At 42.3% G+C, this 18,277-nt stretch overlaps 2 protein-coding genes across 5 annotated transcripts in view; one reads left to right on the plus strand and one right to left on the minus strand.

Moving 5' to 3' along the window:
• TAP2 (transporter 2, ATP binding cassette subfamily B member) overlaps positions 1-18,277 on the minus strand; it is a 61,617-nt gene that overhangs the window by 21,889 nt on the left and 21,451 nt on the right. For 2 of the 4 annotated variants that reach the window (XM_056538490.1, XM_056538491.1), the window contains exons 3-4: positions 4,333-4,858; positions 1,212-1,326 (exon numbers count right to left, since the gene is read on the minus strand). In XM_056538490.1, coding sequence (XP_056394465.1) covers positions 1,212-1,326; positions 4,333-4,825 — 608 coding nt within the window. In that variant the 5' untranslated portion in view covers positions 4,826-4,858. Of the gene's footprint in view, positions 1-1,211; positions 1,327-4,332; positions 4,859-8,991; positions 9,124-15,070; positions 15,202-18,277 lie in introns of those variants that run through there. The other 2 variants (XM_056538489.1, XM_056538492.1) reach the window with 2 other exon arrangements.
• Positions 15,391-18,277, plus strand: part of TAP1 (transporter 1, ATP binding cassette subfamily B member) — a 38,696-nt gene continuing 35,809 nt past the window's right edge. Inside the window, exon 1 of the mRNA XM_056538488.1 lies at positions 15,391-15,522. The gene's annotated coding sequence lies outside the window, so the exon portion shown is untranslated. The remainder of the gene's footprint in view (positions 15,523-18,277) is intronic.

Below are 18,277 nucleotides of genomic sequence, written 5' to 3' on the forward strand. Positions count from 1 at the left end.
AATATAAAGAAACAGCAGCAGTACAGCAAGGAACAGGTTAGACTACATACAGAGCTGCTGCTGCTGATAAGCTAAAAAGAGAGGAAGGGAAGATTACACTCAGGAGGCAGCACTGTGACCCTACAGCAGTAGAAACACAAGGTACAACTGCTCAGAACATTATGGGTGGTGACAGATGAGAGGTAAGCCTTCATTACGTTAAAATTCTCAACCTTTATATGCTTTTAATGTGATTGCAAAGGCGGCCACTAGGTGGCTCTGTTCTGTTCCCTGCCACAAGTCAAACAGTTAATTTGGTCTCCAACCGGCCTGGCAGGAGACCAAACTCAGGAAGTGTGTGCAGGGCATGGCGAGCCACAGCTCTTGCAGGCTTTAGTGATGCTGCACCTGCTGGGGAACGCCCACTTTCTCCTGCCAGGAGCTCACACAATGTGAGCAAGGGGAAAGGTATGATACACAGCTTTTTAAAGCTCAGAATTGAAAAAAGCAGAGATTGCATCTGTAGCGAAGCTAGGAAATGCATTGATGTCTATGGAGACGCTGTATTTCCGATCGGTTTCCGCCAAAAGAATCAACATGTTCATTATTTCGGCGGAGTTTGGGGTCTTCAAATCCCACAGTGTGAATGGTGCAGCAGAATCTCACTGAAGACAATGGAAGGATGCTACACCGTATTTTCCGCAGCGGAACCCCGGAGTGGAATTCCGCTTGGAAAATACGTAGTGTGAATGAGCCCTAAGGCTGGGTTTACACAAACAAAATCTCCCAAGTCGGCGCTAGGAACGTGAGGACTGCATTGCCTTCCCCATAGACGATGTCTATGGGGACGGCAATGAAAGCTGCACGATTCTAGTGCCAGGGGGGGGGGGGGGGGGGCGCCTCTCGGGATCTCCAGCCTAACAGGAAAAAAAAAAAAAGGTGGACACAAACAGACATTTGCCTGTAACAGTGTTTCCCAACCAGTGTGCCTCCAGCTGTTGCAAATCTACAACTTCCAGCATGCCTGGACAGCCAAAGGTATGCTGGAAGTTGTAGATTTGCAACAGCTGGAGGCACGCTGGTTGGGAACACTGGCCCATAACTAAAATGAGATTCAGACCCTGTATCTCCTACTCTGGAGAAATAGATAGATTGAGTGGTTCCTCACACTCAGTTTCGCTGCACACTAGTTTTATTCTAGGTGATAAGCGCCATACACGTCTCTTACTCACCTTGAGATAGTTAACACTGCCATATAAATGACAGCCGCCAGGAACTCTGTCTCCTTGTACTTGTTGGATAAGATGTCAATCATGCGCCCCGTATAATAAGGAATCGACATTTCAACTGGAAACAATAAAACATTTATTTTCCTTCCAAAAACGTATTGATTATTTTTTTCATACAAGCGTAAGAAATGGCGTAACGTCCAATCTACTCAATGGGTCGGAATAACTAATGTGCATTGGCGCCTAGATCGGGTCATAAACATCTTCCCTGAGGCGGTGTTCACACTTTTTTTGCAGAATTTTTTTTTTTTTACGTTTTTTACGTTACATGCAAAAACATGATAAACAGCTAAGAAAAACAGTAAAAACCCATTACGGCGTAAAGCGTCTAGTCTCCATAAAACACATGTTGTTATTAAAGGCCAAATCACAATGTTTATCTAAAAAAAAAACACACTTCGAATAAGAAAATACATCAAAACTGCTCACAATGTGAACTGACCTCAACCCTGATAAGTCTAATCAGTTGTGTAAACTCCATCGCCAACAACCTGATTAATGAGTAGGTGCAGTGATCAAACACCACACTCTCAGCCAGAAGATTAATGATACATGTAGGCAGCATTAGGAAATCATGCACATGGCATACACAAGAACCTTTATATTTTGGAGCTCACCTCCTCATAAAAGCTGATCAGGTTAATAGCATTGTTTTACTTTCTCTCGGTTCCCAAGATATTGGAATTTTTGCTATTTGGTTGGCTATCTTTTCATTTAGATGGGCATGAACCTTATCGCAAAGTGGGGTGCGAATGCTAGATTAGGGGGCGTGAATCATGTTCCAAGGATGTGATTTTGAAGCTCCTAATCACACCCCCTGACCCTCATTTTGCAAAAAAAGTTCCCGCCCCCCTGACTATTCAGTGAAAGGATACAGATAGTCAACTAAAAAGTAAAATCCCTGTATCGCGGGGGGCATAGCAAAAGTAAAAACATAGTTGGAATCGGGGCACCCTGGGCTACTAAGTGATATAAAAACAAAAAAAATTGGGCACCTTTAAATTATAGAAGAATAATAATCAACTATTGATGGAATCTATATCTGGGATTTATTATTTTCTTTTATTATTTCCTCTTTGAAAAGTACAGTATATTGTCACATAGGTACAATATTGTAATTGTGCAGTATTAAAGGGGTACTCCAGTGGAAACCTTTTTTTTAAATGAACTGGTGCCAGAGAGTTAAACAGATTTGTAAATTACTTCTATTAAAACAATCTTAATCCTTCCAGTACTTATTAGCTGCTGTCATTCTTTTCTTTTTGAATTTCTTTCCTGTCTGTCCACAGCGCTCTCTCTACTGACACCTCTGTCCGTGTCAGGAACTGTCCAGAGCAGGATAGGTTTGCTATGGGAATTTTCTCCTGCTCTGGACAGTTCCTGACACGGACAGAGGTGTCAGCAGAGAGCACTGTGGACAGACTGAAAAGAATAACAATTTCCTCTGTAGTATACAGCTGCTAATAAGTATTAAGGTTTAAGATTTTTTATTAATAGAAGTAATATACAAATCTGTTTAACTTTCTGGCAATAGATGACTTAAAAAGACCTAAAAAACTAAACCCAATAGCAAAAAAAGTCTTTTAGCAGTTCCTACTCAAGAATAAGCACATTTTTCGCTTGTTCCCTTCTAAGGTTTTTTAAAATACGAGGAAGACACAGTTCTTCACACAGTCTAAAGATAAGGGAAATAAGAGAAGCCCCATGTAGGGTTATTTCTCCAATTTAAAATAGGGGACCAAAGCAACATAAGTCGCCCACAAACCTTCTCCATTTTTCTTAGAACAATGTGTGCTTAAAGGGGTATTCCAGGAAAACATTTTTTTTTATATATCAACTGGCTCCAGGAAGTTAAACAGATTTGTAAATTACTTCTATTAAAAAATCTTAATCCTTTCAGTACTTATGAGCTTCTGAAGTTAAGGTTGCTCTTTTCTGTCTAAGTGCTCTCTGATGACACCTGTTTCGGGAAACGCCCAGTTTAGAAGAGGTTGTCCTATGGGGATTTGCTTCTAAACTGGGCGGTTCCCGAGACACGTATCCTCAGAGAGCACTTAGACAGAAAAGAACAACTCAACTTCAGAAGCTCATAAGTACTGAAAGGATTAAGATTTTTTTTATAGTAATTTACAAATCTGTTTAACTTTCTGGAGCCAGTTGATATATAAAAAAAAAAGTTTTTTCCTGGATAACCCCTTTTATATATATATATATATATATATATATATATATATATATATATAGTGAGTGCTCTCTGATGACACCTGTCTCGGGAAACGCCCAGTTTAGAAGAGGTTGTCCTATGGGGATTTGCTTCTAAACTGGGCGGTTCCCGAGACACGTGTCATCAGAGAGTTATATATAGTTTTATTTTATATATATGTACATATATATATTTTTTCTATTTTATATATATATATATATATATATATATATATAGTTTTATTTTATATATATATATATATATATATATATATATGTATATATATATATATATATATATATATATATATAGGGGAATATGCAAATCAGCTGATTACATCACCTTTTCAGGCGATGTTCCCTGGTATCAGCTTAGCTCCAGTTACGGAATATAAAAAGCTAATCGGGATTAATGCCAAACCAGAACTCTCTCTCCTGGTTTGGCATTAATCCCGATTAGCTTTTTATATTCCGTAACTGGAGCTAAGCTGATACCAGGGAACATCGCCTGAAAAAGTGATGTAATGAGCTGATTTGCATATTCCCCTACCCAGAATGCCCGCGGAGTGCTTAGTGGTGAACTCGCCCTGAGTTAAATACTCATCCCGTATATATATATATATATATATATATATATATATATATATATAGTTTTATAGCATTATCTATCTCCCAACAAACAGTGATGTAAACTTATACATACATAATACATCAGTGTTTCCCAAACAGAGTGCCTCCAGCTGTTGCAAAACTACAACTCCCAGCATGCATGCTGGGAGTTGTAGTTTTGCAACAACTGTAGGCACCCTGGTTGGGAAACACTGAAATACATATATATATATAAAGATAAATTGATACTAACATATCAAAGCCAGTGTAAGGAAGACAAATGCCGGACACAGGAACATCCAATCGGGCTTGGAAAGTTTGACAAGTCTAATGAAGTTCTTCCTGCGCGATTGTTCTTTTTCATCTTCTGCAGACGTTTCTTTTGTCTTAGTAGAAGGTAAAATCAGATCCCAGACTAGACAGGACAATAGAAGGGGCAGATGGTAGAGGAGGGAGCTGGAGAACACAGAGTGCAGCTCCGGAGGCTGAGAGGTGAGGAAGAACCTCAGGGTCTGGTACAGAGGAGGAGCAAAGCAGAAGGTCAGGACATAGAGCAAACCAGAGGGGATCCATTGTGGACGAGGCAGATGACTGGAGAGGAGGGTAAGTATTGGAGCTTTAATAACATAGACCAACCACACAGCACTGAGGAGATCCACAGGAGATCTGAGGACAAGACTGGATGTTATGTAACATAGTGAGGAGTCCAGCAAGAAGAAAAGAGGCAGAAAACATAAAGAAATCATCGTGAAGAGTAACGTGGACCCGTCAGCGGAAACCTAAAAAGAAAACGGAGACAAGTTATAGGCCGAATATCCATCAAATGTGTAAACTCCAGCACCGCACTTCACAGAAATAATACAATATAATAGAACGTACAACCAGAGCCGTGCGAGGAGGAGATGGAGACCTCTGGTGCCGGGTGACAATACAATGAGGGGGATTTATTGTTGGTTTTATCCTGTTTTTTTTGGTGTTGATTTGTCGCAGTTGTTGTTTAGAGATTTTTCATTGCCACTTAAAGGGGTACTCCAGTGGAAAACTTTTTTTTTTCTTCTTTTTTTTTTTTTTAAAATCAACTGGTGCCAGAAAGTTAAACAGCTTTGTAAATTATTTCTATGAAAAAAATCTTAATCCTTCCAGTACTTATTAGCTGCTGAATACTACAGAGGAAATTATTTTCTTTTTGGAACACAGAGCTCTCTGCTGACATCATGGCCACAGTGCTCTCTGCTGACATCTCTGTCCATTTTAGGAACTGTCCGGAGCAGCATATGTTTGCTATGGGGATTTTCTCCTACTCTGGACAGTTCTTAAAATGGACAGAGATGTCAGCAGAGAGCACTAAGCTTGTGATGTAGGCAGAGAGCTCTGTGTTCCAAAAAGAAAAGAATTTCCTCTGTAGTATTCAGCAGCTAATAAGTTCTGGAAGGATTAAGATTTTTTTAATAGAAGTAATTTACAAATCTGTTTAACTTTCTGCCACCAGTTGATTTAAAAAAAAAAAAAGTTTTCCACCGGAGTACCCCTTTAAGCTTTAGATGCTTTTCTAAAATTGTGTAGCTATGCTATAGTATGGTTAACTTTTTGCAGTGGTCATGAATTTATCATGTGCGACTTGTTACACAATTTGTCCCAAATTCGACACCAGCCCTGACCTACAATTGGTGGAAAACTTCTTTTTTGTTTTTTTGTTTAAATCAACTGGTGCCAGAAAGTTAAACAGATTTGTAAATTACTTCTATTAAAAGAACTGTCCAGAGTAGGAGAAAATCCCCATAGCAAACATATGCTGCTCTGGACTGTTCCTAAAATAGACAGAGATGTCAGCAGAGAGCACTGTGGTCATAATGTCAGCAGAGAGCTCTGAGTTCCAAAAAGAAAATAATTTCCTCTGTAGTATTCAGCATCTAATAAGTACTGGAAGGATTAAGATTTTTTAATAGAAGTAATTTACAAATCTGTTTAACTTTCTGGCACCAGTTGATTTAAACGGCCCCGAACAGCCAGAGCCTGCAAGGGTGAGGTGGCACTGGTGCCACCTCACGATCGCCCTGATTCGTCGGCCGGATTACCGGCCGACCAATCAGGGCGCCTGCTGCGGGTGTCACTCCCACACCCGCTCCGCCCCTCTTCCGGAGGACGTGAGCAGGTGCGGGCAGAAGACCACGGGTGCTGGGGACCCCGATCCCCGGCGTCCCTGTTGGGATCGGGGCCCCAGGAGCGACGGCCGCGGCGAGGGACTGTCCTGCGATGGAGCAGCAGCAGGAGGTGAGTTACAGCCTCCTGCTGTTGCTTAGCAACAGCTCCCAACATGCAAAAAGGGCATGCTGGGAGCTGTAGTTATGCAGCAGCAGGAGGCAGACCACCACAACTCCCAGCATTCCCTTTTGGGCATGCTGGGACTTATGGTTTTGCAACAGCTGGAGGCACATTTTTTCTAAGAAATTGGGCTTCAAATTTTGGGGGGTATTTTCTGCTTTAACCCTTTGTAAAAATGTAAATTTTTTGGGAAACCTAGCATTTTAGGTAAAATTTTTCATTTTTTTTACATATGCAATAGTCGTGAAATGCCTGTGGGGTATTAAGGTTCACATTACCCCTTGTTACGTTCCCCGAGGGGTCTAGTTTCCAAAATGGTATGCCATGTGTTTTTTTTTTTGCTGTCCTGGCACCATAGGGGCTTCCTAAATGCGGCATGCCCCCAGAGCAAAATTTCCTTCAAAAAAGCCAAATGTGACTCCTTCTCTTCTGAGACCTGTAGTGCGCCAGCAGAGCACTTTTCACCCCCATATGGGGTGTTTTCTGAATCGGGAGAAATTGGGCTTCAAATTTTGGGGGGTATTTTCTGCTATTACCCTTTTTAATAATGTAAAACTTTTGGGAAACCAAGCATTTTAGGTAAAAATTATTATTTTTTTTTTTACATATGCAAAAGTCGTGAATCACCTGTGGGGTATTAAGGTTTACTTTACCCCTTGTTATGTTCCCCGAGGGGTCTAGCTTCCAAAATGGTATGCCATGTGTTTTTTTTTGCTGTTCTGGCACCATAGGGGCTTCCTAAAGGTGACATGCCCCCCAAAAACCATTTGTCGCTCCTTCCCTTCTGAGCCCTCTACTGCGCCCGCCGAACACTTTACATAGACATATGAGGTATGTGCTTACTCGAGAGAAATTGGGTTTCAAATACAAGTAAAAATTTTCTCCTTTTACCCCTTGCAAAAATTCAAAAATTGGGTCTACAAGAACATGCGAGTGTAAAAAATTAAGATTGTGAATTTTCTCCTTTACTTTGCTGCTATTCCTGTGAAACCCATAAAGGGTTAAAACGCTGACTGAATGTCATTTTGAATACTTTGGGGGGTGCAGTTTTTATAATGGGGTAATTTATGGGGTATTTCTAATATGAAGACCCTTCAAATCCCCTTCAAACCTGAACTGGTCCCTGAAAAAAGCGAGTTTCAAAATTTTGTGAAAAATTGGAAAATTGCTGCTGAACTTTGAAGCCCTCTGGTGTCTCCAAAAGTAAAAACTCATACATTTTATGATGCAAATATAAAGTAGACATATTGTATATGTGAATAAAAAAAAATATTTGGAATATCCATTTTCCTTACAAGCAGAGAGCTTCAAAGTTAGAAAAATGCAAAATTTTCAAATTTTTCATCAAATTTTGGGATTTTTCACAAGGAAAGGATGCAAGTTTCCACAAAAATTTACCACTATGTTAAAGTAGAATATGTCACGAAAAAACAATCTCGGAATCAGAATGATAACTAAAAGCATTCCAGAGTTATTAATGTTTAAAGTGACAGTGGTCAGATTTGCAAAAAATGGCCTTAAGGTGAAAAAGGGCTCAGTCCTTAAGGGGTTAAAGGGTTAAAAAGCTCCTGTCACCAATTTTGAGGAATAGTCAGTGTCACCTTTGATATTTTCGTTTATGGACTCACAGGGTATTGTATAATTTTCCAGTTTCTCTTTCTGATGTTTTTTTTAAAGTAACTTTCGCTTTGACACGAATGACTATAAGGTTTTGGCTCGTGTCTGCAGGCCGGAGGATCAGATTATGTGGAGTCACAAGATCAACGATCGAGAAATCCCCCTCATAAATATTCATCAGCAGCCATTTTAAGTTTAATCAGCAGCCATTTTAAGTTTAATCAGCAGCCATTTTAAGATTAATCAGCAGCCATTTTAAGTTTAATCAGCAGCCATTTTGTTAGTATACATAGATATAATGGAGGACAGCCGCAGGGTAGAATACTGTCATATGTTCAGTTAAGTCTATATACTTTTTTATTCTACTTTTTTGGAGGGAAAAGGGCCTCCAAAACTAAATGTTGGCATTGTTATTTAATCCCATTCACTGTTTAAGTAAAATAATGTTTTTTAATGTTTTTTTTTTCCGACTTTTACAAATCTGATGATACCAATTATGTTTGTTTTTAATTTTATGATTAATGGGAAAAAGTTTTTTTTATTTACAATACCCATGTCTTATATATTTTTAACCTCTAAGCCGTTGTCCATTTCCTTACTTCCGGCTTTTTCATCCAACAGGTGGTTATGAAAGCCGAAAGACTCCTAAGCAGGGAAGTAATGCAATTTGCGTAACGCTCATTGACTTTTATGGGGGTTACACAAAGACGTACGTAACATTGGGAGTTATGTAAACAGATAAGCCCGCGGGGCTACACCATTTACACAACTCCAATCAAAGTCAATGGGAGTTTTATAAATTGTGTAACTTTTTCGCTTTGGCTGCTTTTGGATTTTCTGACCACCTCCGGCTGCTGCAAACAGATAGGAGAGGGCTAAAAAAAACAGAAATAAGGAAATGGGGCAAGGCCAGTCTTATTATAGCCACAAGTCTTTTTTACTTTTCCATCTACAGACACAGATGAGGACTTACTTTTTGCGGAACCAATTGTAGTCTGTCATGACATCACTTATTTTACCACCAAATATACAAAATAACGTAGCGCACCACTTGTTTATATTCAGGCAATCCAATAATCAAAGTGACGTTTCGGTCAATTAAGACCTTCCTCAAACCAACTGCTGCGGAGGAAACAGGAGTCAAGGAGCAGATAACGGTCAAGTACCGTGATAAAGGTAGGTGGTAGGCGGCCTCAGACTCACTTATTTTACCACCAAATACACAGCAAAGCTGTAGAAATTGGGGCGAAATTGAAAACATAAAACAATTTTTAAACTTTTTCTTTTCTACGCAGTTCTCAAAACGACCTGTTATCTTTGTTCTGTCTGAGGCAGACTCTACAAGATCCTCAAAGAGCAGAACAGAGGTGAGTAAGAGACCTTGGGCGCCATCTTGACTCATTGGGCTCCGTAATCACATTGTGGGGGTCTGATGAGTGCCCCCCAAACCCCTATCAATGGTATTTCCATGTTTTAGATGCCATGATCAGCATTGATCATGGCATCTAAAACATCTAAAGGGTTAAATACTAGACATCAGTGTGATCGCTGATGTCTAGCATTGGAGGTGAGTACCGGACATTACTCACTGGCTAAACAAGTATAATGGGGGGCACCCTAACAAATATAACGGGGGGCACCCTAACAAATATAACGGGGGCACCATAACAAGCATGTAACAAAAGGGGGCACCCTACCAATTATTCAACAGTATGGAGAACCATAACAAGCATGTTACAGCAGGGGGCGCCATACAAATTATTCAACAGTATGGAGAACAATAACAAGCATGTTACAGCAGGGGGCGCCATAACAAGTGTGTCACAGCAGGAGGGTACCATAACAAGTAATAGAAGGGGGGCACCATAACAAGTAATAGAAGGGGGGCACCATAACAAGTAATAGAAGGGGGGGCACCATAACAAGTAATAGAAGGGAGCGCCATAACAAGTAATAGAAGGGGGCGCCATAACAAGTAATAGAAGGGGGCGCCATAACAAGTAATAGAAGGGGGGCGCCATAACAAGTAATAGAAGGGGGGCGCCATAACAAGTAATAGAAGGGGGCGCCATAACAAGTGTGTCACAGTAGGAGGGTACCATAACAAGTAATAGAAGGGGGTCACCATAACAAGTAATAGAAGGGGGCGCCATAACAAGTAATAGAAGGGGGGCGCCATAACAAGTAATAGAAGGGGGGCGCCATAACAAGTAATAGAAGGGGGGCGCCATAACAAGTAATAGAAGGGGGGCGCCATACCAAGTAATAGAAGGGGGGCGCCATAACAAGTAATAGAAGGGGGCGCCATAACAAGTAATAGAAGGGGGGGCACCATAACAAGTAATAGAAGGGGGGCGCCATAACAAGTAATAGAAGGGGGCGCCATAACAAGTGTGTCACAGTAGGAGGGTACCATAACAAGTAATAGAAGGGGGCGCCATAACAAGTAATAGAAGGGGGCGCCATAACAAGTAATAGAAGGGGGCGCCATAACAAGTAATAGAAGGGGGCGCCATAACAAGTGTGTCACAGTAGGAGTGTACCATAACAAGTAATAGAAGGGGGCGCCATAACAAGTAATAGAAGGGGGCGCTATAACAAGTAATAGAAGGGGGGCGCCATAACAAGTAATAGAAGGGGGGCGCCATAACAAGTGTGTCACAGTAGGAGTGTACCATAACAAGTAATAGAAGGGGGCGCCATAACAAGTAATAGAAGGGGGCGCTATAACAAGTAATAGAAGGGGGGCGCCATAACAAGTAATAGAAGGGGGGGCACCATAACAAGTAATAGAAGGGGGCGCCATAACAAGTAATAGAAGGGGGGCGCCATAACAAGTAATAGAAGGGGGCGCCATAACAAGTGTGTCACAGTAGGAGGGTACCATAACAAGTAAGTAATAGAAGGGGGCACCATAACAAGTAATAGAAGGGGGCGCCATAACAAGTAATAGAAGGGGGCACCATAACAAGTAATAGAAGGGGGGGCGCCATAACAAGTAATAGAAGGGGGCGCCATAACAAGTAATAGAAGGGGGCGCCATAACAAGTAATAGAAGGGGGGCGCCATAACAAGTAATAGAAGGGGGGCGCCATAACAAGTAATAGAAGGGGGGCACCATAACAAGTAATAGAAGGGGGCGCCATAACAAGTAATAGAAGGGGGGCGCCATAACAAGTAATAGAAGGGGGGCGCCATAACAAGTAATAGAAGGGGGGCGCCATAACAAGTAATAGAAGGGGGGCGCCATAACAAGTAATAGAAGGGGGCGCCATAACAAGTAATAGAAGGGGGGGCACCATAACAAGTAATAGAAGGGGGGCGCCATAACAAGTAATAGAAGGGGGCGCCATAACAAGTGTGTCACAGTAGGAGGGTACCATAACAAGTAATAGAAGGGGGCGCCATAACAAGTAATAGAAGGGGGCGCCATAACAAGTAATAGAAGGGGGCGCCATAACAAGTAATAGAAGGGGGCGCCATAACAAGTGTGTCACAGTAGGAGTGTACCATAACAAGTAATAGAAGGGGGCGCCATAACAAGTAATAGAAGGGGGCGCTATAACAAGTAATAGAAGGGGGGCGCCATAACAAGTAATAGAAGGGGGGCGCCATAACAAGTGTGTCACAGTAGGAGTGTACCATAACAAGTAATAGAAGGGGGCGCCATAACAAGTAATAGAAGGGGGCGCTATAACAAGTAATAGAAGGGGGGCGCCATAACAAGTAATAGAAGGGGGGGCGCCATAACAAGTAATAGAAGGGGGCGCCATAACAAGTAATAGAAGGGGGGCGCCATAACAAGTAATAGAAGGGGGCGCCATAACAAGTGTGTCACAGTAGGAGGGTACCATAACAAGTAAGTAATAGAAGGGGGCACCATAACAAGTAATAGAAGGGGGCGCCATAACAAGTAATAGAAGGGGGCACCATAACAAGTAATAGAAGGGGGGGCGCCATAACAAGTAATAGAAGGGGGCGCCATAACAAGTAATAGAAGGGGGCGCCATAACAAGTAATAGAAGGGGGCGCCATAACAAGTAATAGAAGGGGGGCGCCATAACAAGTAATAGAAGGGGGCGCCATAACAAGTAATAGAAGGGGGCGCCATAACAAGTGTGTCACAGTAGGAGGGTACCATAACAAGTAATAGAAGGGGGCGCCATAACAAGTAATAGAAGGGGGCGCCATAACAAGTAATAGAAGGGGGCGCCATAACAAGTAATAGAAGGGGGCGCCATAACAAGTGTGTCACAGTAGGAGTGTACCATAACAAGTAATAGAAGGGGGCGCCATAACAAGTAATAGAAGGGGGCGCTATAACAAGTAATAGAAGGGGGGCGCCATAACAAGTAATAGAAGGGGGGGCGCCATAACAAGTAATAGAAGGGGGGCGCCATAACAAGTAATAGAAGGGGGCGCCATAACAAGTGTGTCACAGTAGGAGGGTACCATAACAAGTAAGTAATAGAAGGGGGCACCATAACAAGTAATAGAAGGGGGCGCCATAACAAGTAATAGAAGGGGGCACCATAACAAGTAATAGAAGGGGGGGCGCCATAACAAGTAATAGAAGGGGGCGCCATAACAAGTAATAGAAGGGGGCGCCATAACAAGTAATAGAAGGGGGCGCCATAACAAGTAATAGAAGGGGGGCGCCATAACAAGCAATAGAAGGGGGGGCGCCATAACAAGTAATAGAAGGGGGGGCGCCATAACAAGTAATAGAAGGGGGGGTGCCATAACAAGTAATAGAAGGGGGGGCGCCATAACAAGTAATAGAAGGGGGCACCATAACAAGTAATAGAAGGGGGGCGCCATAACAAGTAATAGAAGGGGGGCGCCATAACAAGTAATAGAAGGGGGCGCCATAACAAGTAATAGAAGGGGGCGCCATAACAAGTAATAGAAGGGGGCGCCATAACAAGTAATAGAAGGGGGGCACCATAACAAGTAATAGAAGGGGGGCGCCATAACAAGTAATAGAAGGGGGGGCGCCATAACAAGTAATAGAAGGGGGCGCCATAACAAGTAATAGAAGGGAGCGCCATAACAAGTAATAGAAGGGGGGCGCCATAACAAGTAATAGAAGGGGGCGCCATAACAAGTAATAGAAGGGGGGCGCCATAACAAGTAATAGAAGGGGGGCGCCATAACAAGTAATAGAAGGGGGCGCCATAACAAGTAATAGAAGGGAGCGCCATAACAAGTAATAGAAGGGGGGGCACCATAACAAGTAATAGAAGGGGGGCGCCATAACAAGTAATAGAAGGGGGCGCCATAACAAGTGTGTCACAGTAGGAGGGTACCATAACAAGTAAGTAATAGAAGGGGGCACCATAACAAGTAATAGAAGGGGGCACCATAACAAGTAATAGAAGGGGGCGCCATAACAAGTAATAGAAGGGAGCGCCATAACAAGTAATAGAAGGGGGGGCGCCATAACAAGTAATAGAAGGGGGGCGCCATAACAAGTAATAGAAGGGGGGCGCCATAACAAGTAATAGAAGGGGGGCGCCATAACAAGTAACAGAAGGGGGCGCCATAACAAGTAATAGAAGGGGGCGCCATAACAAGTAATAGAAGGGGGCGCCATAACAAGTAATAGAAGGGGAAGCGCCATAACAAGTAATAGAAGGGGGGGCACCATAACAAGTAATAGAAGGGGGGTGCCATAACAAGTAATAGAAGGGGGGGCACCATAACAAGTAATAGAAGGGGGGCGCCATAACAAGTAAGTAACAGCAGAGGGTGCTATAACACTTTATGTATCATCAATATCTATACACAGGAGCACATGACATCAGGTTGAGGTTAACTTGGCAGCCAGGAGCCTAATGAAAACCTCAGGTTTGTCATCTGCCGGTATACTAAGTTTTAAAAAATGAATATATATATTTTTTTGTTTTATCATACAGAAAAAAAACTCCCCCCCCCCCAAAAAAAAACAATAGAATTGTATCACAACACTTAGAAATGCGCAGATTATATTATATAACGTTATTGATCCCACATGGTGAACGCCATTAGAGAAATAAAAAATACCCAATGCCAGAATCCTAGTATTTCACGTATCTAGCCTACCTAAAAAAAAACATGGATAAAAAAGTGATTAAACCAAAAAACCAATAAATGGTACCAATAAAAAATACAGACCACAGCGTGGAAAATCCCCCTCATACATCCCCTATACGGAAAAATAAAAGAGTTGACGGAGTCAGAAAAGGACAATTTTCAGCACACAAAAAGGTATCATTTTTTTACAGTAGTAAAATAAAAAAAACTGTGCAAGTTGGGTATCAAAGTAATCATATGGTCCTACAGAGTAAAGATAACCTGTCATTTTTATCAAAAAGTGCACTGCGTAGAAACAGAAGTTACAAAATGGTGTTTTTTTTTGGTTCTTTTTTTCTCAATTTTGCCCCACAAAATATATATTTTTGTTTCCACGTAGATTCCGTGGTTAAAAGAGCGATGTCATTACCAAGTACAATTGGGGGGAGGAAAATGTAAAGCATTATGGCAATTAGAATGCAAGGAGGAAACAACAATGGACAAATAAAAAGCTGCGTCCTTAAGGGGTTAAAAAGTACAACTTGCCCGGCAACAAACGGTTCCTGTAAGGTAAAGACCAGAAAAAGAAAAAAATACACAAAAAAAAACAATGAAAGGGTTAAAGACAGATTTAAACTTTAAAGCAGTGTTTCCCCAAGCAGTGTGCCTCCAGCTGTTGCTAAACTACAACTCCCAGCATGCCTGCATGCTGGGAGTTGTAGTTTTGCAACAGCTGGAGGCACACTGTTTGGGAAAGCACTGCTTTAATGTAACGTGCATTAATTATACGTGTATAGAATTCTCATGATATACAGTACAGTATATAGTTTGTTTTTTTTCTTTTTTACAGATAAATATAAAAGAAAACTGCACAAGTGAATGACATGAACTCCTACAGGAGGCATGCTGGGAGGTGTAGTGCATCAGGCAGAAATTTCCTAAAATGGAAAGAATACAAGGCGGCGGAGGAGGATGGGCGCTGTGCACACTGTACTCACTGTGTCCGCTGCGTCTTTCTGAGGACTCAGGTCTAAATCTTGAGCTCTGCGGCCGGATGCGTCAATTGTGCCCGACCGAGAGGAGTGTGAGTGATCCGTGCGGTGTGAACAGCGGCAGAGCGGAGTGATGTGTATATGGCCGGGCTCAGCCCATACACAGACAGGGGAGGCCGCCGCCGCCGCCGGATTGTCTCCGCTTTCACTTTCGTTCTTCTGGTATTTAAGCGATTCCCGGAATAGACGGGGGAATCACGGATCCCGGCCCCGGACAGTACAAGAGGGGAGGAGAGACGAGGAGAGACCCGGAGAGAAGCCGCACGGGCTGTACCGCAGAGAAGCCGCACGGGCTGTACAGCAGAGAAGCCGCACGGGCCGTACCGCAGAGAAGCCGCACGGGCCGTACCGCAGAGAAGCCGCACGGGCTGTACCGCAGAGACGCATCTAGCAGTGAGGTAAGTGACTGCGATATCCGGACCCAGCGCTGAAGTTTTTTATTTATATTTTCATTTTTTACTCCACACAGTGTTACCAGCAGCTCCATAGGTTCTATATAAAAATACACAGGGGCCCCCATTACACATATACCCCTATAACAATACACAGGGCCACCATAACACATATACCCCTATAACAATACACAGGGGCCCCCATAATATATACATATACCCCTATAACAATACACAGGGGCCCCCATAATATATACATATACCCCTATAACAATACACAGGGGCCCCCATAATATATACATATACCCCTATAACAATACACAGGGGCCCCATAACATATATACTCCTATAACAATACACAGGGGCCCCATAACACATATACCCCTATAACAATACACAGGGCCCCCCATAATACATATACCCCTATAACAATACACAGGGCCCCCCATAATATATATACCCCTATAACAATACACAGGGGCCCCCATAACACATATACCCCTATAACAATACACAGGGGCCCCATAACATATATACCCCTATAACAATACACAGGGCCCCCCATAATACATATACCCCTATAACAATACACAGGGCCCCCCATAATACATATACCCCTATAACAATACACAGGGGCCCCCATAACACATATACCCCTATAACAATACACAGGGGACCCCATAATATATATACCCCTATAACAATACACAGGGCCCCCATAATACATATACCCCTATAACAATACACAGGGGCCCCATAACATATATACCCCTAAAACAATACACAGGGGCCCCATAACACATATACCTCTATAACAATACACAGGGGCCACCATAACACATATACCCCTATAACAATACACAGGGGCCCCCATAACATATATACCCCTATAACAATAAACAGGGCCCCCCATAATACATATACCCCTATAACAATACACAGGGCCCCCCATAATATATATACCCCTATAACAATACACAGGGGCCCCCATAACATATATACCCCTATAACAATACACAGGGGCCCCCATAACACATATACCCCTATAACAATACACAGGGCCCCCCATAATACATATACCCCTATAACAATACACAGGGCCCCCCATAATATATATACCCCTATAACAATACACAGGGGACCCCATAACACATATACCCCTATAACAATACACAGGGCCCCCCATAATATATATACCCCTATAACAATACACAGGGCCCCCCATAATATACATACCCCTATAACAATACACAGGGGCCCCCCATAATATATATACCCCTATAACAATACACAGGGGACCCCATAACACATATACCCCTATAACAATACACAGGGCCCCCCATAATATATATACCCCTATAACAATACACAGGGGACCCCATAATATATATACCCCTATAACAATACACAGGGCCCCCCATAATACATATACCCCTATAACAATACACAGGGGCCCCCATAACACATATACCCCTATAACAATACACAGGGGACCCCATAATATATATACCCCTATAACAATACACAGGGCCCCCATAATACATATACCCCTATAACAATACACAGGGGCCCCATAACATATATACCCCTAAAACAATACACAGGGGCCCCATAACACGTATACCTCTATAACAATACACAGGGGCCACCATAACACATATACCCCTATAACAATACACAGGGGCCCCCATAATATATACATATACCCCTATAACAATACACAGGGGCCCCCCATAACACATATACCTCTATAACAATACACAGGGGCCACCATAACACATATACCCCTATAACAATACACAGGGGCCCCCATAATATATATATATACTCCTATAACAATACACAGGGGCCCCCATAACATATATACCCCTATAACAATACACAGGGGCCCCATAACATATATACCCCTATAACAATACACAGGGCCCCCCATAATACATATACCCCTATAACAATACACAGGGCCCCCCATAATATATATACCCCTATAACAATACACAGGGGCCCCATAACATATATACCCCTATAACAATACACAGGGCCCCCCATAATACATATACCCCTATAACAATACACAGGGCCCCCCATAATACATATACCCCTATAACAATACACAGGGGCCCCCATAACACATATACCCCTATAACAATACACAGGGGACCCCATAATATATATACCCCTATAACAATACACAGGGCCCCCATAATACATATACCCCTAAAACAATACACAGGGGCCCCATAACACATATACCTCTATAACAATACACAGGGGCCCCCATAACATATATACCCCTATAACAATAAACAGGGCCCCCCATAATACATATACCCCTATAACAATACACAGGGCCCCCCATAATATATATACCCCTATAACAATACACAGGGGCCCCCATAACATATATACCCCTATAACAATACACAGGGGCCCCCATAACACATATACCCCTATAACAATACACAGGGCCCCCATAATACATATACCCCTATAACAATACACAGGGGCCCCCATAATACATATACCCCTATAACAATACACAGGGCCCCCCATAATATATATACCCCTATAACAATACACAGGGGCCCCCATAACATATATACCCCTATAACAATACACAGGGGCCCCCATAACACATATACCCCTATAACAATACACAGGGCCCCCCATAATACATATACCCCTATAACAATACACAGGGCCCCCCATAATATATATACCCCTATAACAATACACAGGGGACCCCATAACACATATACCC

Source organism: Hyla sarda, chromosome 9 (genome assembly GCF_029499605.1).
Source record: "Hyla sarda isolate aHylSar1 chromosome 9, aHylSar1.hap1, whole genome shotgun sequence".
NCBI lineage: Eukaryota > Metazoa > Chordata > Amphibia > Anura > Hylidae > Hyla > Hyla sarda.